The sequence below is a fragment of the Taudactylus pleione genome, unplaced genomic scaffold (genome assembly GCF_031769625.1).
Source record: "Taudactylus pleione unplaced genomic scaffold, aTauple2 ptg000433l, whole genome shotgun sequence".
Classification (NCBI taxonomy): Eukaryota; Metazoa; Chordata; class Amphibia; order Anura; family Myobatrachidae; genus Taudactylus; species Taudactylus pleione.
Genome location: NW_028284835.1, coordinates 2340156 through 2364487, shown reverse-complemented (window position 1 = coordinate 2364487; position 24332 = coordinate 2340156). Strand labels below are relative to the sequence as shown.

The window sequence follows — 24332 nt, the reverse complement described above, 5'->3', positions numbered from 1 at the left end:
GTAGAGCCATAGGGCGTAGTCAGTGTGCAGCTCTATATTGGAGCTGACTGTATAGAGCCATTGGGGTAAATGTAATAGTGCGCGCAGGTTGGGTATGTGTTGCCGGCAGTCGGGATCCCATCAGTCAGAATTCCGACGCCGGGATCCCGACAGGGTTAACATATCGACACTTGTTGGTTGGTATGCTAACCCTCCCATTTTGGTGCCTAACCTCTCCCACTAGTGCCTGAACCTAACCTCTCCGCACCCTAAACCTAACCCTCTCCCCTTAGTGCTTAACCCTCCCCCTAGTGCCTAACCCTCCCCTATCCCCCAATACTTACCTTCAGGATGCCGACGGTCGGTATTCTGAGCTGGGATCCCGCTGCTGTCGGGATTCTGGCACCGGTAGTTAGACAGTCGGTATCCCATCAGCCGGGCTGCTGACAACATCCCGTGTTCGCAATGCATGCATCGGCGATTTTCTGGCAAATTTGCCCGATATTTTAAAGGTGCGATCATTTAAAGGCCTAAAGAAACTGGTTTTGCCATATAAATGATTGCTGCTTTAAAACATTGGGCAGACTCGCTGGCAACTCGGACATGCCGGCATCACGCAGGGCAGCTGTTACACTTACCCCATAGATGGCAATTAGTTAGTTGCAAGTGGAAAACATTCGCATATCCGTCACGACAGGTCAGGCTCTGGACGTTATATGGTGGTATCTAACAGTGCTCTATTTTAGCTACACACAAACTCAGATTACCGGCCCGTTGTTTAGCTGTTGTCAGCTGCCTGCCGCATGAGTGATTCCCCAGACACTGATGTCGTCCTGCGTTGCTAAGTTATTGCAGCCACTTACTTACCCAGATGCGCTGACCTTTCTGTGCTGCTTTGCCCATCTCCAAGGGAATTCATTTCCCTGATATTATCCTTGGACAGTCTGCAAGAGGTGGCTCTGGCAGCGATTTAGCTGGGTGCCTGGCAGTGATTTAGCTGGGTGCCTGGCAGTGATTTAGCTGGGTGCCTGGCAGTGATTTAGCTGGGTGCCTGGCAGGATTTAGCTGGGTGCCTAGCAGGATTTAGCTGGGTGCCTGGCAGGATTTAGCTGGGTGCCTGGCAGTGATTTAGCTGCAATCTCATTGCGTCAGTCACTTTGTGTTCCTCATGGAAACCTGCCCTTTGAGTGTAACGGCACTTAAACTGGACTTTGGGCCTGATTTCAGACCCAAAGTCTGAATCGGGTCGGATTCAGACCCGCTCGAGAGCGCATAGCGCTCGCAAGCGGGTCGATGGCCGGGCACTGCGCACGCGCGAGCCCCGTAGCGAGTTAATTTTCACTCGCTGCGGGACTCACTACAAGATGGGGCGGCTGTCGATTGTGATCGACAGCTCGCCCCGTTTTGTAGGTGTGCAGGGGGTGTGGCTGGACAAACAGAGGAGTTCCTGTAGGAGCGCCTGCCATTTGTGGGCGGCACCACTGACATCACCAGTGATGTCAGTAGTGAACTTCCTGCTCTTATAGAGCAGGAAGTTCACTGGGGCTTGCGGTGGACGAGACCCTACCACAAGGGTCTCGTCGCAAGCCGGATGGTCGCGATAATAGCGACCGTTGCCAAGCCGCCCACTAAAGCTGCCGGTGGTCACCCACAGCTTAGCGAGCGGCCTGGAGCCGGGGGGGGGGGGGTGTAAAAAAAACCAACGCCCTGATTCAGAGCGAGCGCTCACAAAGAGCGTGCGGCTCTGAATCAGGGGCTTTGAGCTTACAGCTCACACACAGGAAATTTGTGCGAGCTAAGTGAGACTATAGCCTGTTAATTCACCAGAAAGACATGTCCCATGAATATACATTGCACCACATTTATATTAGGTAGCGCCCAGTGCTGGAAGTGTGCCGGTATGCAACGATATGACATACCGGCACTTCAAGCACTAGTCATTTTTTTTTACTTGAGAGTGCAGAGTGACAGGTTACTCAGGCACACTGCGGAGCCCTGCTGAGGGCTTAGGTTTGGGGCTTATACAGTAATGATGAGACCACTGGCCAGGCTTGGCTGTCACTACTGCAGCTGCACCTGCGACTCACCTGTGCCCAGCAGCAGCGTGCACAGAAAGTGCTGATGACATGTATGCTGCCGGCCAGAGAGGAGGCCCCGAGGAGCTGTCAGAGACTCGAAGGAACAAAGGAGGGGGCCTTCTTCTTTGGTAAGTACACTACTGGCCCTTGGGGGGGGAGCACTGTGGGAAAATGAGCCCTAAGGGACAGACAAGCAGGGGGAGGGGGGTTATGGTAATTACAGACTGGGAGAAGGGGGGGGCTGATGAGGAGGAGGGAGTGGGGTTGAGTCACACAATTAGGGGCATCATGTTTGGTCATGTTTGAGGAGGTCAGTTAACATACTACAGAGAAGGGGGAAGGGTCACTATAGGAAATATACAGATAAGGGGGGACACTATAGGGAAAATATACATACAAGGGGGGTCATTATAGGGAATATACAGACAACGAGTGGTCACTATAGGGAATATATAGACAAGCGGGGTCACTATAGGGAATATACAGACGAGTGGTCACTATAAGGATTATACAGACAAGGGGGGTCACTATAGGGAATATACAGACAACGAGTGGTCACTATAGGGCATATACAGACAACGAGTGGTCACTGTAGGGAATATACAGACCAGGGGGGTCACTATAGGGATTATACAGACAAGGGGGGTCACTATAAGGAATATACAGACAAGGAGGGTCACTATAGGGAATATACAGACAAGGAGGGTCACATTAGGGAATATACAGACAAGGGGGGTCACTATAGGGAATATACAGACAAGGGGGGTCACTATAGGGAATATATAGTCAATTGGGTCACTATAGAGAATATACAGACAACGAGTGGGCACTATAGAGAATATACAGACAAGGGGGGTCACTATAGGTTATATACAGATAAGGGAGTCACTATAGGGAATATACAGACAACGAGTGGTCACTATAGGGAAAATACATACAAGGGGGTCACTATAGGAAATATAGCTTTGGGATAGTCTGCCCATCAGCTGCTTAACAAATATGTCACATTTCCTGATATTTGCTATTTTTAATAATATTACGAACTAAAACAAGTCAGAAATTCCAATATACTCTCTTAAGATACAGTAAAGTCCTAATTTTGACATGCAAAATATTGAATTTGTTCTTTAAAAGCCCAAAACACAAACAAATAGTTACTCCAAAGGGCCGTGAAGTGGTTGAATAAACCATAATGTCTGTAAGATTGTCTCCCTCTGTGTCCCTTACCACGTCTGTGTACCCAACCTCCCCGTGTGCCTCATTACCTGTATGTGCCTCATTACCTCTGTGTGTCTGTAGTATACAGTGACAATCTATAGGGAATGAGGTGCAGGAAGTGAGGGAGGGAAGGAGGGAGTAAGAGGTACAGGGGGTGAGAAAAGGAAGTAGTAGAGTGAGGGATGCAGGATGTTACAAAGAGAGAAGGGAGGGAGTGAGAGGTGCAGAGGCGAGAAAGGGAAGGAGGTACAAAGGGTGAGAGATGGAAGGAGAGGTACAGAGGCGAGAAAGGGAAGGAGGTACAAAGGGTGAGAGATGAAAGGAGAGAGTGAGAGGTGCAAAGGGTGAGAGATGGATGCTACCATTTTGAATGGCTATGCTCCTTATGATGTGAGACCACGCCCCTCGTGTCATGTGACCACGCCTATGACACGCGCGCACACACACACACAGTTCCTCCATACCACCACTTGGACCACTGGCTCCTAGCAAGTCCACAGGCTGTGCAGGCCGTATAATGCAATTGCAGCACACCATTCCAATGCTTGCAAACTCATTCTTTGCTGTAATACGCGTATACATGCTGTATCCCTGTGACCTGCAGCTGAGAGCTAGCACTCTGTCCGCTGAACCCGGCGGCCTGAGGCCATGCTATAGCCTGTTGTCCTTAATCCAAATTACGTGGTCAGTAGGAACCAACCTCTGCCACCAGTAAAGAGGTGCTGCAGCAGCTACAAGCCACCAGCCACACTTAAGCTATTCCAGGTAATGTTTATGGAGTACGGTTATGGCGACAGCTACAGCGAGTATTTTTATGCAGTGGGGGGCGCCATGGCAGTGCACGGGTAATGCTGAGTGTCTAGTGGGCGAGGGGCACCCAGAGTGAGCAGTAACCCTTTAATGAAGGTATGGCTGGTTGAGAGAGAGGATATTAAACAGGAACAATCCATTTTTTCTTTTCTTTTTTATTTCTTTATTTGGTCTCTTATCGAATTAAACCAAATGTAACGGCAGACCTCCGACACTGTTATTGCATGCGGTGGCACAACGCTTCTTATAACCTGTAGTTGGCATTAATGCTGCAGCCATCTACTACAACGATGCCATGGGTAGTACTAGCCAACATACTGAACGGGCGATATGTTGCTGGAATGGCTACGGAAGGGTATGCTCCATAGCCAGTATTTTAATGGAGGTTTTCCTGCGGGCTTGGTAGTCCTGATGAGCTTCAGCGCGAGGATCTGGGAATGATTGATGCTGGTTTTTGCTGTGCTGCTTTTAAGTTCAGTGAACTGTACAGAGATGATAATAAAGGATAGAGCGATGTCGTAAATAAAGGATTCCATTAAAGCACTTTGCGCAAACTCAGCAACTGAATGTAAACTTCTACGTCTTGGCTACATCTCTAAATACATATTTCATGGGTAGATTTAATTAAGATGCTTGCAACCACATTTATTGTGCTCAGATGATCATATTGGATTGTTCAATTGATTTTCTGCGCCCTGCCCGGTTGTGTCGTGCTTGTCTCGTTTTCAACCGATGCTGGCATTTATACCCGCTCTTTGTATTTATCTGCTGTGCTGCTCCTGTATTCCTGCCATTATAGCAGAGATATGAGTAATGTCGGTGTTTACGGTCTATGGTCTCCTGTAAACACGATAGAAACAGATCCATAACCCGTAACCCCCCTTAAAGGAGATGTAAAGCCATTATTTAACCTTAATATGTAAACTATCGAGCTAAATAACATACATGAAATAACTGGAGGCTTTAAGTTACATGTCCCCTCCTGCCGCAGGATACATGCAGGTGGTGACTGACAGCTGGGCAGACTTGTGTTGTCTAATAAGGGCTTCCTCATTTATATTCGACAGGATGGGTGGAATTCAATTGTTTTCGCGGCCCGCATCTCCCGTCTAAAGTGACAGGAGATCGCGGGCCGCTATTCAATTGTGCCAGCTTTTCACGCTGATCGCACCCAAAGTGGTCGGGTTTAGCCGCGTAGCTCGGCTAACCCCGACCAAAGTGCTGGGCGCGATCGCGAAAAGTGATGTTTGGGCGCCCAAACATGTCACTTTTCGCACATTTCAGCTCTCATCCCCCAGGGGCTGCGAGCTGAAATGTAGCGCTTGGCAGCTGATCGCGCCCGACAGGAGCAAGAATAGAATAGCTCCGTCGGGCGTGATAGGGGATGAAAACAATTGAATTCCGCCCGATGAATGATATCACAACAGCTGTCATCTTATCTCACCTGTATCTGAGCCAATCAGGACACTTACCTATAGATGTGGGAGGAGTTATGCATAGTCGCACATCGCAAAGCTGAAAATACACTGGACCCGCGAGGTCCGTTTTCCACAAATTCTGATTGTGGAACCAATCCCAGTGCATCTTACTGTCAAGCTCTGGGGGAGATGTATCAAACTTTGGAGAAGTACAGATGTGTCCACATACATCTGCCTGAAGATAGTTTATTTCATAGATGCTGGTCCCTTCAGCACTCAGTCCAGTCCTCCTTTTTCACCCACCTTTATTTACCCTATGTCCTTCCCTTTCTCTTCTTTCTCTCTCTCTCTTTTTTTTTTTTTGCTAAGCTTTATATTGTTCCTAAATGCTTTTTTTTACAATGTTTGTGCCATCACTCACATCCTATTGCTGTTGTACTTTTACATTTTTGACACATGTGAGCTGTCTAATTTGTTTAAACTCTGTTTTTATTACATTTTCAAAAAGTATACAAGCAACAACAAAAAAGATATATGTGGGCACATCTGTACCATCCAATCAGCTTCTAAATGTCATGTTACTGGCTGTGCTTGAAAAGTGAAAGTTACGAGATGATTGGTTGGTACTTTCTCTCTCCAAGGTTTGATAAATCTCCCCCATTATATGATTGTTTTTTTGAAAATTGTCAGTATGTCCCCCCCCCCCATGCTACTCAGTGCCATCTTATTGGGAAAGTGGGTGGTCTGCCTTTCCGGAAGACTGGGAGGAGTCACCAAAATTCAGGAGTCTTTTGGACATTGCTGAACAGCAGACAAGTGCGCCCCTTCCTCCCCTCCAATCACCCCTTCTCTACTGTGCAGTACTCGTTCACCAAGGGCCCCTTCGTCCCCTCCAATCACCCCTTCACTGCTGTGCAGCACTCGTTCACCATGGGTTCCTTCCTCCCCTCCAGTCACCCTTTCACTGCTAGGCAGCACTCGTTCACCATGGGCCCCTTACTCCCCTCCAATCACCCCTTCACTGCTAGGCAGCACTCGTGCACCATGGGCCCCTTCCTCCCCTCCAATCACCCCTTCACTGCTAGGCAGCACTCGATCACCATGGGCCCCTTCCTTCCCTCCAATCACTCCTTCACTGCTAGGCAGCACTCGTTTACCATGGGCCCCTTCCTCTCCTCTAGTCACTCCTTCACTGCTAGGCAGCACTCGTTCACCACAGACCCTTCTTCCCCTCCATTCACCCCTTTACTGCTAGGCACTTGTTCACCATGGGCCCCTTCCTCCCCTCCAATCACCCCTTCACTGCTAGGCAGCACTCGTTCACCAAGGGCCCCTTCCTCCCCTCCATTCACCCCTTCACTGCTAGGCAGCACTCGTTCACAAGGGACCCTTCCTCAGCTCCAATCATCCCTTCACTGCTAGGCAGCACTCGTTCACCAAGGGCCCTTCCTCCAGTCCAATCATCCCTTCACTGCTGTGCAGTACTCGTTCACCAAGGGCCCCTTCCTCCCCTCCAATCTAGGGATGGCCAGCGGTGGGGTGTCCATCGATGGTTACTATCGATGGGTCCATCTGTGATTACCATTGATGGCACAAAAACCATTTATGGTGAACCATCGATGGTTTGCACCCCTTGATGGCCACTGCTGCTGGGGGCACGACGGGCTGCTGACCAAGCAAAAATGTGGACAGGTCTTAGCGGATGCCGGGGGCGGGGCTAATCTCCGTCCCGATAAGAAAAAAAAATAACCATCAGCTCCCACTCGTCCATTGATGGCAGAGAACCATTAGCTCTCTGTCATCGATGTCAAAACCATCGTCAGTTGACCATCGATGATTGCTAACTATCGGTGGACGATGGCCAACCCTACTCCAATTACCCCTTCACTGCTAGGCAGCACTCGTTCACCATGGGCCCCTTCCTCCCCTCCAATCACCCCTTCACTGCTAGGCAGCACTCGTTCACCAAGGGCCCCTTACTCCAGTCCAATCACCCCTTCACTGCTGTGCAGCACTCGTTCACCACGGACCCTTCCTCCCCTCCAGTCACCCCTTCACTGCTAGGCAGCACTTGTTCACCATGGGCCCCTTCCTCCCCTCCAATCACCCCTTCACTGCTAGGCAGCACTCGTTCACCAAGGGTCCCTTCCTCCCCTCCAATCACCCCTTAACTGCTAGGCACCACTCGTTCACCATGGCCCCTTCCTCCAGTCCAATCACCCCTTCACTGCTAGGCAGCACTCGTTCACCACGGGCCTCTTCCTCCCCTCCAATCACCCCTTCAGTGCTAGGCAGCACTCGTTCACCACGGGCCCCTTCCTCCCCTCCAGTCACCCCTTCACTGCTAGGCAGGACTCGTTCACCACGGACCCTTCCTCCCCTCCAATCACCCCTTCACTGCTAGGCAGCACTCGTTCACCAAGGGTCCCTTCCTGCCCTCCAATCACCCCTTCACTGCTAGGCAGCACTCGTTCACCACGGACCCTTCCTCCAGTCCAGTCACCCCTTCACTGCTATGCAGCACTCGTTCACCACGGACCCTTCCTCCCCTCCAATCACCCCTTCACTGCTAGGCAGCACTCGTTCACCAAGGGCCTCTTCCTCCCCTCCAATCACTCCTTCACTGCTAGGCAGCACTCGTTCACCATGGGCCCCTTCCTCCTCTCCAATCACCCCTTCACTGCTAGGCAGCACTCGTTCACCATGGACCCCTTCCTCTCCTCTAGTCACCCCTTCACTGCTAGGCAGCACTCGTTCACCACAGACCCTTCTTCCCCTCCATTCACCCCTTCACTGCTAGGCACTTGTTCACCATGGGCCCCTTCCTCCCCTCCAATCACCCCTTCACTGCTAGGCAGCACTCGTTCACCAAGGGCCCATTCCTCCCCTCCAATCACCCCTTCACTGCTAGGCAGCACTTGTTCACAAGGGACCCTTCCTCAGCTCCAATCACCCCTTCACTGCTAGGCAGCACTCGTTCACCAAGGGCCCCTTCCTCCCCTCCAATCACCCCTTCACTGCTAGGCAGCACTCGTTCACAAGGGACCCTTCCTCAGCTCCAATCATCCCTTCACTGCTAGGCAGCACTCGTTCACCATGGGCCCATTCCTCCCCTCCAATCACCCCTTCACTGCTATGCAGCACTCGTTCACAAGGGACCCTTCCTCCCCTCCAATCACCCCTTCACTGCTAAGCAGCATTCGTTCACCACGGACCCTTCCTCCAGTCCAGTCACCCCTTCACTGCTATGCAGCACTCGTTCACCACGGACCCTTCCTCCCCTGCAATCACCCCTTCACTGCTAGGCAGCACTCGTTCACCAAAGGCCTCTTCCTCCCCTCCAATCACTCCTTCACTGCTAGGCAGCACTCGTTCACCACGGGCCTCTTCCTCCCCTCCAATCACCCCTTCAGTGCTAGGCAGCACTCGTTCACCACGGGCCCCTTCCTCCCCTCCAATCACCCCTTCACTGCTAGGCAGGACTCGTTCACCACGGACCCTTCCTCCCCTCCAATCACCCCTTCACTGCTAGGCAGCACTCGTTCACCAAGGGTCCCTTCCTGCCCTCCAATCACCGCTTCACTGCTAGGCAGCACTCGTTCACCACGGACCCTTCCTCCCCTCCAATCACCCCTTCACTGCTAGGCAGCACTCGTTCACCACGGACCCTTCCTCCAGTCCAGTCACCCCTTCACTGCTATGCAGCACTCGTTCACCATGGGCCCCTTCCTCCAGTCCAATCACCCCTTCACTGCTATGCAGCACTAGTTCACCATGGGCCCCTTCCTCTCCTCTACTCACCCCTTCACTACTAGGCAGCACTTGTTCACCATGGGCCCCTTCCTCCAGTCCAATCACCCCTTCACTGCTATGCAGCACTAGTTCACCATGGGCCCCTTCCTCTCCTCTAATCACCCCTTCACTGCTAGGCAGCACTCGTTCACCATGGGCCCCTTCCTCCAGTCCAATCACCCCTTCACTGCTATGCAGCACTAGTTCACCATGGGCCCCTTCCTCTCCTCTAATCACCCCTTCACTGCTAGGCAGCACTCGTTCACCAAGGGTCCCTTCCTGCCCTCCAATCACCCCGTCACTGCTAGGCAGCACTCGTTCACCATCGCTCGAGTCTCCCCCTCAAACATCTCTGCAAAGTCCTCAATTTGGGATTGTCCCAACTAAGTGGGGACATTTGGCAGATATGTTCCCTGACTTTAGGTAACTGGGGCCCAGACCTCCTCATATTGTAAACTGCTCAGTAGCATTATGGTAGTGGTCAGCAATGTTTATTTTTTAGATAATACTAACTTTTACTGACTTTTACATCATTGAGACTGCAGTTAGAGTAGTGTTATTTTTGGCAGGGATTTTTTTTTTTATTTAAAGTAAATTTTGTGTTAATGGAAATGAGGACAACTTATATCCCCAGAACCCCATCATGTCACATACTGAGGATACGGATGGGATTCGCCATAATGCTTTCAGACTGATATAAGCAGTTTCCATGACAACTAGGATGCTCTGCACTGGAATGCATTTATAAGTGTGGTAAGAGAACAGCAATAAGGGGGCTTTTGTGCCCTCAGACTTTCCTAGTTAGTGAGGTAGAAAAAAGACACAAGTCCTCAAGTTCAACCTTCTATATATTCTACGTGTTCACCCACAGAAAGGCCTCACAGAGGTGTTATTGTATCTCAAAGCTTCAAGTGGACCTGTGCCCCACACACAGCGGAGGCAGCCATTTTGTGTTCTGCTCTCATATACTGGAGAATGCAGCATCCATTCACCAGGGGCCCAATATACGGCATCAGGCAGTGTCTCTGTGCTGTGCCACTGGCCCCATACAAATTAATACCTCTATGTAGGTGATGGGTCCCTATTGCCTATAGCAACCAATCAGATTCTACTTATCATTTATCTTGCGCCTTCTAGAAGATCATCGCTAGAATCTGATTGGTTGCTATGGGCAACATCTCCATTTTCTATAAACCTGCACTTTAGTAAATAAACCCCCAAGGCTTAGTGCAGAGGTTCTCAAACTAGGTCCTCAGGACCCCTCACAGATCATGTTTTCCAGGTAACCCAGCAGGTGCACAGGTGTACTCATTACTCACTGACACATTTTTCAAGATCCACAGGTGCAGCTAATTATTTCACCTTTTGATTCTATGAGGAGACCTGGAAAACATGCACAGTTTGGGGTCCTGAGGACCGAGTTTGAGAACCTGTGGCTTAGTGCATAGACCCCATAGAGTGTAAGCTCCACCGGGACAGGGACTGATGTGATTTGCCAACTATTCTCTGTAAGCACTGCGGAATATGTATGTGCTATATAGATTACTGTTAATAAATAAAATAAATTAATTAAATACGGATGTCCCTCTGGCTACTGATGACCTTATTTCTGGCCTCAGAAAATCCAATGGTTGTGTCTGTGACGCTGCATTCGTCTCCTGTTACCCCGGTCACATGCGTCCTCCGAATGTCACGTCAGGCAGTGAAGAAATGGGGATCTATTACCAGAAGACCTGGACCACAAGCGGCTGCTACTTTCTGACTTTGTTGTACGATTAGGAGCAGTCTATTAACTTGTCACTCTTAGTTATTGTAAAGAGCCCCTCAGAGAGCACAGTAAGTCCTGCTGGGGAAAGGCTGGATCCCGGCTTGTATTATTCATGGAGCAGCAGACGGCTCTGACCCGCCGCCGTACCCAATAGAGCTGAGAACTCTGCTTATAGAGCTTGGTAATTACATCTGCATTTCTCCAGCCTCATTTTGTATAGATCGTTACAAATACCTCCCCAAACTCCAGCACGCACACGGAACGTAATGTAACATCTTCAGTACCAAGCCTCGCGCTGTACCAGGCTCTAACATTGAGATTCATCCCAAAAATGTGCATGATGGACCCAAGCGATCTCTGATGCGCCTTTAATGGATCAAGGGGTCTGTGTACTAAGCCTTGGAGAGAGCTAAAGTGCACGGAGATAAAGTACCTACCAGTCGGCTCCTGTCATCACACGTGATGTCAGTAGTGAACTTCCTGCTCTATTAGAGCAGGAAGTTCACTGGGGCTTGCGGTGGACGAGACCCTGCCGCAAGGGCCTCGTCGCAAGCCCGATGGTCACGATAATCGCGACGATCGCCAGGCCGCCCGCTAAAGCTGTGGGTGGTCACCCACAGCTTAGCGAGCGGCCTGGAGGCTGGGGTAAAAAAAAAATGGCCCGCCCTGATTCAGAGCGAGCCCTCGCAAATAGCGAGCGCCTCTGTATTAGGGCCTTACTACGAAGGGATTGATCTCTGTTGATGGAACACAGGCCCTGATTCAGAGACTGACGCTCTGAATCTGCGCGTTTTTTTGTTTTTTTTGTGCGGCCTTCTGGCCGCTCACATAGCTGTGGGTGACCACCCACAGCTATTGTGAGTGGCCAGGATGATAGTCGCGATGGTCAAGACCATCGCGACCATCGGGCTTGCGACAAGACCCTTGTGGTAGGGTCTTGTGGCCGCAAGCCCCAGAGAGCTTCTGGCTCTAATAGAGCCGGAAGCTCTCACTGACATCACTGGCGATGTCAGTGGGGCCGCCCACAAACGGCAGGCGTTCGCTTGGGAACGCCTCCATTTGTGAAGCCACCCCCCCGCCACACCTACAAAATGGGGCGAGCTGTCGATCAACATCGACAGCCGCCCCTTTTGTGGTGAGCCACGGAGCGAGAGATTTTCTCTCTCGCTCCGGGGCTTGCACACAAGCAGTGCGGCCACTGCGCGTGTGCAAAGCGCACCATCTACCCGCTCGCGAGGAACAGCCCCATTTTGTGGGATTGTCATGGGTGGGTAAACCAGCTTCTGTGCGTGATTATAGCACCCTGATGAAGATGGGACGCCTGCTTCCGTCTGATTTTTTTTTTTGCACCCAGCAGGGGGCTGGTGCATGTCCAAATACTAATGGTGATGGTCTGCAGATGGATCCCCAGCGGGAGGTATTAATAGGCTTCCACTTCCACTCTCACAGGTTTTCTGAGCACGTGGGTGGATTCTAGCAATAGCATATAAAAGAAAGAATATGGCGTACGTTGCCGCATGAGCTTGTGACTCAGAATCTCCCCCGTAGTGCTCACTATCCTGCATGTTGGTGCACACTCAGAATCTACCCCGTAGTGCTCACTATTCTGCATGTTGGTGCACACTCAGAATCTACCCCGTAGTGCTCACTATCCTGCATGTTGGTGCACATCACAGCCCTGCTGTTGTTACTAATGGACTGTATTAATGGGTACATTAAGGTCTCCTTAGAAACATGAATGAGAGCACAAGAATAACTTCACTCTGTAGCTATGTTTTACTCTCCCCCTTTTTTTAAACCATCTTTAAATATAGGAGGCGACAGGTGCTTTTCTCATCACAATCCTGTGGCTGCCCGTCCACAAAAAAAAGCGAAACGTTTATTTATCCACATCCTTTTTTGCAGGTATAATAACATTGTATTTATGACCTTACTAATATACAGTATATACATAAAGTTTAAAAAAATTACTGTAGGTTTTGATTATTATAATCTTATTTTAATTATGTATTACTGGTAAATCATAATACATATTCAGCGCAGAAGCTCTATGAACGCATTCAGAGGCCCGTTCAGAGTTGCACGCCGGCCGTCCATTTTATCCCCCTGCGTGCTGGCAACTATTTGCCCTTATGCCGTGTCGCACGCATCTCTGCGGACCACCCCTGTCTATGCGCTGTGCAAATATTAGTCGGCATTATAAGCGCCCGCTGCGACCAGCTCTACACCTGGTGCACGAGATCCGCCTGAAATCAGAAGGGTCTTCGCGTCACTCAGCTCTGCATAGGCCGCAGTTCTATCGACTTTGGCGCGCGTCTACCTGCGAAGGCCCTATTACACCCAGTCAGCTGCAGTCTGCTTGGCCGCTCAGCACGCACTGCGCTAAAAATCGCTAGTTGCATCCGCAAACTTGCGCACCAACCTGTATCGCCTTTAGTGCATTTTACTTTGACAATGGGTTTTATTGTAAATCGCTCAAAAAAAAATATCCACACACTCACGCCGGTAACAGAAACCCATAAAAACATGTATTACAGAATACAGAAATAGTTGTTACATGCGATTGCGATGGTGGCTCTGCCGTCTGCCTGACTCGCCTTGTGCCTGAAAAAAAAGGTTTCGCAAAACTAGTTGGGATTATGGAAACGGACCTGTTGGCCTGTGTCGATTATTTATATTTATATATATATATATATATATATATATATACATATACACACACACACAAAGATACCCTATTATTTGCGCTAAAATTATTGATGATACTGATATGTAACCAACACTTAAATCTAATAGAGTGGATGGCTGCACCTTTCACCTAATATCTCTGTTAGACAGATATGGAGGGAAATGGAAACCAAGAAAGAAGAGAAAGGGCGCTCTAATGTACAAAATGTAAAATATATTAAAATACAAAATGTGTAAATAACACAAACTGAATAATTAAAAAATCAACAATTAGTGCAGCAATGAAGCTACTTCAATGATCAGTCCTAGATGTCGACACAAAGGATGAATCTCCTTTTCGTTTCACAGAGAGTACATTTATTGAGTCCTTTGTTGGTCTTTAAATGATTTTGTAGAGGTCATAAATCCTGTTTTCAGGGTTTAGCAATGATTCCTTGTGATGTTGCTGAAAAATACCCTTCCACCAAAAATACACCCAAACAGGCCAAAAGGCCACTCTTATTATTTGAATAAAACACTTCAATCTCAATAAAAAAGAACAATATTTATTCAATAAAATCAGTGAATCTGATGAGCTTACATCAAACACTAGTCAAAATACGATGGAGACCCAACGCGTTTCGTCCCCACATGGGACTTCATCAGGGGTACATCATCAAATGACTGTATTATCAGTCCTATTAATAGTCAGGAAAATGTGAACACTGATTAAAAGATCTGTTTGCGGAGAATAAACTGGAGTAGACGCACTTTATATAGTGAATGGATTTATACTCCCAGGTAAGGATTGCTCAGAAGCAATAATCCTGTTCCACTCCTGCAAAATACTGCTGACAAGTGTTTCAGTCTGCTGCAAAAGTGTGTGTATGTATGTATATATATATATATATATATATGTGTGTGTGTGTGTATATATATATATATATATATATATATATATATATATATTTCAATACGTGTCTCCGGTAGTTTCTGTGGCGGCGTAAATGCTTCTCTTTGGGATTGATTTTTCACTGGTGACGAGGGAGCCGTAACAGTGACCATGTGAGGAACCGTCTGTAACTTGTTGATTTGTTATGTTAAATTGTTCCCACCTGTTAATGTTCTATAATAAGGACTTGGCCTTTCCGTGTTGTGAACAGTGTAATAATGGAGGTGCAGATCTCCATGTTCCAATGTCCTGTTTTATTGCTTCAATTATATGCAGAACGCCAGGTGCTGCAGATGGTCTGCGCCATGTCCTAGGCATACGGTAACTTATTATGTACTGGAACAATCCTAACTAGAAGAACAGAATATTTGAATTGTTGCCTTCACCTGCACACAGCATAAGCTAATATGTAGTCCAGGTCACAAAATGGCTGCCTGTCAGTTTTCTAGAAACTAGTGGCAGCATTGATAAATGAGGCAACAGTACCTCTTGCCTCACTGATGACAGCGGTTCCTGTTGAACTGCTACTCTGCATTCCCGTTGTTAATTCTGCTATCTGTAGGTGACTGGTCCCCATTCAGTGAAAGGGACACTTTTCCTTAATGGAGGTGTTGCTGATCAGATGCAACATCATATATTATCGGTTATATGTGTTAAAATTATATTAGATGTGCTATAGGGGTGTTAGTAAGTCTGCTTGGAAAACTCAGCATTTAGTTACAGTTCCATTGTTTTCCCTTTCATACAATCACTTTATTCCTTCCCAGAACGCTCCTGACAATCTTATGGATGTGTGATAATCCCTGGGGTAGGGGGTGGCAATACATTGGCGTGTCATCAATTATTGCGGCATGGATAAATCCAAAGAGGCCAGACGTGTATAACTGAGCAGGCAACCTGCAACCCCTAATTTGCACGTTTTACACATAGGGATAACATTAAACCATTTCTAGATCTTCGCCTTACATATTTTGCACACATCATTTTGTAGGTTATAGTCCCTTTTTAATGTGGACTGTGGGGCTTCGAGACAAACTTTATCTCCTCTTCTATCCATGTCTGAGAGATATTTAACTGAAGATCTGTTACTTGGTTACTTAATTGTCCAAAAAATAAAAATGTTCTCCCCGCAAAATGACAAGAGCTTTTATTTTAAGCAAAACCTCTGCTTTTTAATATCTTAAATTGTGTCCCCAATATGGAACCAGCACAGAAACTGAGAGCACCTGTTAGACACCTATTTATACAGCCTCTTAGTTAAGGCTGTGCCAGTGGCCTGCTTGAGTTATATGCTGTATATCATACGTGAAGATCATTCTAAGGGTGATAAGTTCTCCTCCCTAAATTTTTATTTTGGGAAGTCAATTGGACTTTTTCAGACACGTGGCTGTGTGCGGTGAGCAACGCCTAAACCATGAGGAACCAGACCCATTGACAGACCCTTGATGGTTTGGCCACTGCCCACAGTGTACAAAATGGAACTGAGGTTCATGGTTTGCTGGGCTAAGATAAGGACAACACTTTGCAGGGTCTCATTGTACCAGATGATAATCTGAACCAATCAAATCAATTGATTGATCCCGTAATGTGGAAAAGCCGGGTATAATGATGAGTTCTAGAGGAGTCGTCATAATTTGACGGTGGCTGGATAAAGCTGTGACCACCTGCCTGGACAAATTGCTCAAGGTTCTCCCTGTCCAGTGCATCAGCAGCCTCAGTTTTAGTGCCGTAATGCCTTTTTTTTTAATTTATTATTTCAGGGTTTTTTATTTATTTTTTCATAGACTTTTTTTATTTTATTTTTTCCAGCTGTCTCGGGGCTCCGAAATAACCTTCAATTCTGTTTTTTATTTTTTTTATTTATATTTCAGTTCTCTCAGGCCAGACCCACCACAGCCCTTTGAAACGATCCGTGTCCCTTACCCCACCCATGAATGTGCCAAACCAGCCACTAGGACACGGCTGGATGTCTCATGAAGACTTAAGAGCCAGAGGATCCCAGGGGGTCCCACCTGACCACGCCCCTCTATCGCCACAAAGCAGTGTAGCCTCGTCAGGAAGTGGTGGGAGCGAGCACTTAGAAGATGCGTCTGCACGTAACACATTCCAAGATGAAGGTAGCGGTATGAAAGGTGAGCAAAATGCGGCCCGGGGGGGGGGGGGGGGGGAAGGGTTTTTTATTTTATTTTTTGGATCACGTTGTGTTGGCCTTGATGTGAACCATTTGCAGAGCTGTTGGCATGGATTTGAGCCTTAAGCTTTAATTCTCAACAACCGCTAAATGTTTATGCACCAAAGCAAATATTGGGCAGTTTCACGGGCAGATTATATCCATATGTAAAAAAAAAAAAATTATTTGGCATTTAACTTTTTTCTACTCCACCACGCCACCAAAAATTTACTATTTTTGCCTTGCTGTGACTAAGGCCCTGATTCAGACCCGCTCGCTAGGATGTGCGCTTGTGCGAACCAGTGCGAGCGATTGGTAAGCGTTCGCTCGCCGCGCATAGACCGCACGGCTGAATGAGTGACAGGAGAAGCCGTTTGTGGGTGGTGACGGGCTGGCAGCTAGAAATGAGGGAGTGGAGGTGTGAACGCAGGCATGTCCGAGCGTCTTAACTCCGTTTCAGGTGCGTGCATAATTAAGAGGCAGCGTCATAGTACACGTCACTTGGCTGAAATTTACACTGAAGCGCTCGCAGTGCTTGCGGTAGGGAATGGTCAACCACAAGCGCTGCGTATGCATCCGATGGTACTCGATGGTACCGATGGTTGCATACACTTCCTGGAGATGACGTGCGCAAATGGGCGTCTTAAGGCAGGCTGGTGTGCGTCTGCATACACAAAGCGATCGCATGCCAAGACCTAGTGGGCGTGCTAATGCCTTGCCGTGCGATCGCCTGCCTTGCAGAATTTGCATACACATCTAGCGAGCGGGTCTGAATCAGGTCCTAACGCTGATGAGGATCTAGCTATGGAGACAGCTGACCTGTGCTTGCAGTTACCTATCCTGGGCAATGAGGGGATCGGTAGCAAAACTCCCAATGTTTCACTAAATGATTGTTTCACTCCCTGTCTGTGATTCACTTTGGTCTCCTATAAGGAGAAGTTGTGTTTTGCGCCAAATGGTGAGGGCCGCAGATCCAGTGTGGAATAGGGTTTCATGCACAGCAGATGGCACTGCCTTATGTTATACTGTATATCAGGTGATTACTGTCGCACATATTCAATGTATTATGGCGAATATAGCCAAGACTTTACAATTTGTGTTACTTAAATGTACTGTTTTATCGTACTAGACAAAGTTCACGTCACATAGATGCTCAAATTTACCATCTGAAACTGAAGAAATCCTAAGCCTGCGTGCATGCATCATATCTATAGCCTGCGTGCATACATCATATCTATAGCCTGCGTGCATACATCGCATATCTATAGCCTGCGTGCATACATCGTATATCTATAGCCTGCGTGCATACATCGTATATCTATAGCCTGCGTGCATACATCGTATATCTATAGCCTGCGTGCATACATCGCATATCTATAGCCTGCGTGCATACATCATATCTATAGCCTGCGTGCATACATCATATCTATAGCCTGCGTGCATACATCATATATCTATAGCCTGCGTGCTTACATCATATATCTATAGCCTGCGTGCATACATCATATCTATAGCCTGTGGGCAGCTTTGCAACTACGATCCTTGCAGAATCAGGCCCTGAGCACAGAATGATCTGTTTCACAGGGTCCTAAATATGTCTTTGTATACGAGCACACAGTTTTATACATTATTATATTTGCAGAGGAGCGGATTGTCAGGGGAAAAATTGAAAGTCAAAATTGCTAAACTAGTGCCATCTGATGCACATAACGTTAGTAGAGGAGGTCGGGCAGTGCCATTAGGGAAGAATAGTTTTTGGGGCTTATTTTTGTTGATCTTTAAGCTAGGTACACGTCATACAGTATACGAAGCGGATCAAAATGATATATCCTAAACATCATACAGAGGGACTGATTCAGACCTGGGCGCTAAGCCGCGGACACATGCTATGGTCGATAGTCGCCCGTCTGCGCATACGTCAATATGCGCATGCGTGAGTCACTCACTGCGCTCGGGAATCGTGCGCTCGTAGTACACAGACTGGAAGCTACTTTGAGTGACAGCGCCGTTTGTGGATGGTAACGGGAAGGTGCTTGTGAACGGGGGAGCGGTGCTGTGAACGCAGGCGTGTCTGGGCATCTAAACGGCATTTTATGGGCGTTCATAATTAGCATGGAAGCGTCATTGTACACGTCACCTGGTTAGATTTCAGCCTGCAGTGATCTCAGTGCTTGCGGCGGGGTAGGGTCGACCTCAAGTGCCGCGTGCAGCTCCGATGGCTCTCGATGGTTCTGATTAATCATTCCTGGAGATGATGTATGCTAAGAAAGTAAAGTGGGCGTCTTTAGACCGGCGTGCGTTCGCTCTGCCGTCGCTCTCTAAGACATAGAGGGCATGCTTTAGCCTTGCCGTGCGATCGCAGAATTTGCATACCCTGTCCCTGATGGCTGCGAAAGTGCGCTGCTTATAGCGTCCGGGTCTGAATCGCCCCCAGAGTTTCCCGGCTGCCGTTCATTTAATCGTCCCATTGTACATACCGCACATCCAGTGGGACGATTCAGTGAACGACACCGTGCTGTTGTGTGCAGCATGTAATGATACATCGCACTTTCATACGTGCAGTGTGTACGGTGCGCGCAGTGTATTGTTATATCGCTCACCACATCGTTCGGTCACACCGTCGCACTTTACATTTGCTGCTGACCCTCAGATACATCTCATTGTCAGCCTGTTTATCTTGGTGCTGAGGTGCAGAATAAATCCGGTTCAGTCACATTTTTGGAATTCATGCTATAACTAAACTGCAGCAACTGGCGCAGCGTCCTGGGGTAGAGGTTATTTTGGGGGTTTTTCTCTCTTAGTTTTCATAAAATACGAAAAGTTCAACAATTAGACGCATCATTATCTAGAATTCAGTTTTAAAAAGTTCCATTCTGATTATATCTCACATGTAAGAGACCTGATTTAGGGCCTGATTCAGAGCCGGACGCAATTAGCGCTCGCTCGTCCAGAAAATAGGGGTGGCTATTCAAATGAACCGTTCGCTGTTTGCGGTCTGTTCACGCCTCTAGGTCTGAACGAGCGAACAAAACTTGCGGTCGTTTTTTGGGAAACTACGCCCCCTGGCCGCTCGCATCCTACGTCATGTCCGCTATTTATTAGATTAATCGAGTACATCGACAAGGGTATGAACTGCTCGCTATTCTTGTGGTTGGTTTTTGCTACCACAATTTTGCGAGCAGTTCTGGCTTAAAAAAAACCCAGTGACGTGGTCAATGACGCTGCTGTTATAAATATGCACACCCATAAAACGCCCGTTTTGACCTTTAAGCACGCCTGCGTTCTGATCTATACTCCCCGTTTTCAAGCACCTTCCCCTGTTACCACCCACATACGCCTCCTCCTGTCACTCAAAATAGCAGGCATTCTCTATTTTGCGAGCACATGAATTTCGGCCGCACTGACTGGTTCGCGCATGCGTATAACGATCCGTACGCATGCGCAGTTGGGCAAACATCGCTCAGAGCGAACGAGCTGCCGCTTACGAGTGGCTCTGAATCAGGCCCTTAGTCCTTTTTAAAAAAAATAAATGTTGTACAGTGCCAGCAAAGCAGACGGTGCTCCTTACTGTTTTGTACCCGAAACTTTCGTATTACTATCCTCTTCCCTTTTTGTATCTGTTACATGGATAAACGACGTTGGTTCCCTAACTGCGTCTCACGTAGTCCCTGTAGTACACACTGTGTAGGTGACATGTTTTAGTGATCGCTTTAGCAGGGGCGTCTAGTTTGTTGTTTTCGTGTAACTATAATTTAAAGGGCTTATTAACATATGCAAGTGTTCTGGATACATTTCAGCACCTATTGGGCCTGGTTCAAAGACGGACGCAGTTGCGTTGGCTTTTGTGTCTGTTAGCGTAGTCGTGGCTGTGAGTATGCGCCAATGCTTGGGATCCGCCCTTTCCCTGGTGTACAAGCGCGCGACTGAACGTGCAGCGACTGAGACGGCCACTTTCAGCGCGCTGTGATGCGGTGTTTCTTTAGTCAACACCAACGCTCGCACCATCGACACTTGCACCAGCCCTGTGGCGGGAGCAGAGTCTCCGTCTGACACTGGCCCCCTATGGCTGCGACTTTGCGTCTGACACGCCTCAGACGCTCCCACTATACGCCCATGAGATGGACATTTTTTGCACCCCCCCCCCAGCCACTGCCCTTTTCTGCCCCTCCTGTACCAATTGCAACAGCACCATTTGTGCGAATGCGCCACAGGCCTTTTAAAAAATGTATGCGCAATCGCAAAAATAAAAAACACTCTGAACTGCGTGATCATCGGAATTGCGTGTCTCAGAATCGGACTCATTGCCTCTAAAGCTGGGTACACACAGACCAAATGAGGTGGGCTGCGCCAGCATAACCTGTGGAGGATAGTTGATCAGCCTGTACAGCGGACCCCAAGCTTAGCCGCACTTCAGTCTATTAGCAAGAACTAAAAATAACATATTTATTAGGAAAGATAACTCATTTACATTACTGTATATTTTACAGACTTAGAAATGCATTAGGGGTGGCTCGATCTAAATGCAATCATATAAGTGGATACTATTCATACATATCCATAACGGTATGCAATCAGGAAGCCGATGGTTGAAATGCCGACTGCCGGCTTCCCGACTGTGCAATCCCAACAGAGGATTAATGATATTCGTCGAAATCCAGACGCCTATCATTATCCCGACGCCCAGCATACTGAACGAAGGTAAGCTGGGCGGGGGGCAGGGACTGCCGCGGGGGGAGGGAGGGTTATGTTAGGGGCTACGGGGGGGATACTTAGGGTTAGGTACCCCCCCCCCGGGAGGGCTAGGCTAGGGGAAGGGGTGGTTAGGGTTAGGCACCGCTAGGGGGAGGGTTAGGTTTAGGCTGCGGGGACAGGGAGGTTAGGTTTAGGCACTAGGTGGGAGGTTAGGTTTAGGCACTAGGGGGGAGGTTAGGGTTAGGCACTAGGGGGGAGTAGCGTTAGGCACCCCTAAGGGGGGTTAGGGGGGGAAAGGGTTAGCGATCGTGTATTTACTTACCTGTCGGGATTTTCACTTCTGCCGGTCTTCCGGTGTCGGGATTTGAACCGCCGGTCATAGGTCCGGCGGTCATTCATACCGATCCCGTTGTGTGGTAACCTATTGTTATAAAATGTAGGTACATGTGAAACTAAACAAAAAAAAAATGAGACGTTGGGAAACTTTCCAATAGACAGTCGGAGCTTTGGAACCGATAAGAGTAAGTTGGGGCAACTGCTGTGCGTAATGTGTGTATTGTGCGTAATGTGTGTAATGGGGGAAGTAGGGCAACCGCTGTGCGTAATGTGTGTATTGTGCGTAATGTGTGTAATGGGGGAGGTAGGGCAACAAATGGCCAATCAGAGCATGTAAACCTTGACCGTAGGGCACAGATAAGGTTTCCTGACAAATGCATGCAGGTCATTTGCGGCTTAAAAAGTACCTTTATATAGGACCAAGGTCCTGATCACTACTGATCGCAATACTGTGTACGTACACAGTTCAACAGCGGAAGCAAGCCAATCCACTGCCATCGCAATGCAAGCTCAGCACCACATAAGGACGCCCTATTTACATTACACACATCCGTAATACTTAGCAGATTAGCGAAAACATCGGTACAAGCGAGTACCATCGGATCCATACGCACACTTATACAAACCCTGACGTCTGTGACCGCATTGGCACGCCTGCGTTTGGCCGACCATCACCACCCACAAAAGGCACTTCATGTCAATCACTCTGCGATGGGTCTGCGTCGCCACTGTGAACGCTGTTCCCGAAAGCAGCGGCTGGTTCGCGCATGTGTGATGCGATTGCATGCGCAGTGCGAAATAACCGGCCGATTTGCGTGCATATTAGCCACTGCGATCCTCGCTGAATCAGGCCCCAAGGTCATACTTTAAGCTGTTGTTTTTTTTTTTTTTGCCTTTATAGTAATGGTTGTTATAGTATAACCTTTTCTTTATAAGGCTTTGTTGAACTTGTAGGCCGTCTTTGTTACTATATACATAGATATATACTGTGTATATGTGGTGGCGGTCTAGCTTTTGTGGATCTGGAAATCCAAGACAGGTCGTTCCGCTACATTGGAAGAGAGTGTAAAGGTTATCTGGTGTTTATGGGATAATGACACTGGTACATATTTATCGTGGTGGTTTGTTAGAATACGGAACGTTGTGACAGTGAATTATTGTGAAATATTTACGCTTTTTGACCCGGTTTAAGGTGAATGTTTCCTGCACATGGTTCTGCAATCAGAGCCCAAAATATCACACCCCTAACAGACCCCTACAGGACAGCATAACTCCCCCCAGCCCCTCCGCCCATTCCCCATCTATTTCAGCCATCAGAAATGGTCACATCCGAATTTGCAGGTTATACGCGACAACTTCGGAACTCGCAGTTTATTGTTATTAATATTGTTTATAGAAATGTATACAAATATTAACGTCACTTCTGTTTTATACACATATTGCTGTTTTATACACACATTGCTTCTCGTGTAGAGTTGGACTTTAGTGTTTCATATAGGCGCAAATTGCATCTCCACCCGGAAATAGATTTGGTTGTATTTTGTGGTAGTGCAGATGAGCCCCATGCAGACTACAGCAAGGACACCTTTACGCACATGTCAGGAGAAGTATCTCTCCCGACCCGGGTGAAAAAAATACATCCTGATAACGTAGCTGCTTCTGATTGGCTGAGTGTGTTTCAATTCCTCCCACTGCGGCTGCTGAGATCCGATTTCCTTATTTCTCTCATATGTGCAGTCTGTCCGTGGCAGTAGAGCGCTGGTGGTGTAGAGTTGTGCACATTTTGGTTGCATGTACACTCTCAACCAAAGAACAGGGGCTGTAACCAGGGCCGAACTGTAGGGTACAACCCGAAAGCCTGGACAAGTTGCTCCGCCTCTCACCGTTCTGCTCGGCCTGCATGCAGAGAGATGGGTGGGGTGCCGCGAAGCCACTCCCCAGTGCCTTCTGAAACGCCTTCCCCCCCTGTGAGGTGTGGCCATGCCCCCTGTGAGGTGTGGCCACGCCCCCTGTGAGGTGTGGCCACGCCCCCTGTGAGGTGTGACCACGCCCCCTGCAAGGTGTGTCCACACCTCCTGTGAGGTCAGCCCCTTTTTCATCCATGCGCCTATAGCGTATGTACACAGGGGGATGCCGGGGCTGTTCTACAGCCTCAGTCAGTCTCTGGTTGGAACTAGGTGTTGTCACATAGACCAAGCTTATACCTAAGCCAAACTACATCTGTTTGGAGGCACCTAGTATAGGGCAGACGTAAATCAGAGCTGATGATGACTAGTAGCATCAGGACTAATATGTATAAGGGGCTGCACATTTTTACTGAAAAGGTTTTTGAGACCAAATTCCTGTTCCTCTTGTAGATGTGAATTGTGTCCCCTCTATCCTAAAGCACCAGCTGGGCTGCCAGCTCACAACATGGACTGGAAGAGATACAGTCATTTACAAAGACTAGCTC

General features: G+C 48.2%; 1 protein-coding gene across 2 annotated transcripts in view; it reads left to right on the top strand.

Annotated features, from left to right (window-relative positions):
- SAMD4A (sterile alpha motif domain containing 4A) overlaps positions 1 to 24332 on the top strand; it is a 148254-nt gene that overhangs the window by 90219 nt on the left and 33703 nt on the right. Inside the window, exon 4 of one of the 2 annotated variants that reach the window (XM_088447516.1) lies at positions 16554 to 16814. The exons of the other annotated variant lie outside the window; for it this stretch is intronic. Coding sequence (XP_088303642.1) covers positions 16554 to 16814 — 261 coding nt within the window. The remainder of the gene's footprint in view (positions 1 to 16553; positions 16815 to 24332) is intronic. 2 annotated transcript variants of the gene reach the window in all.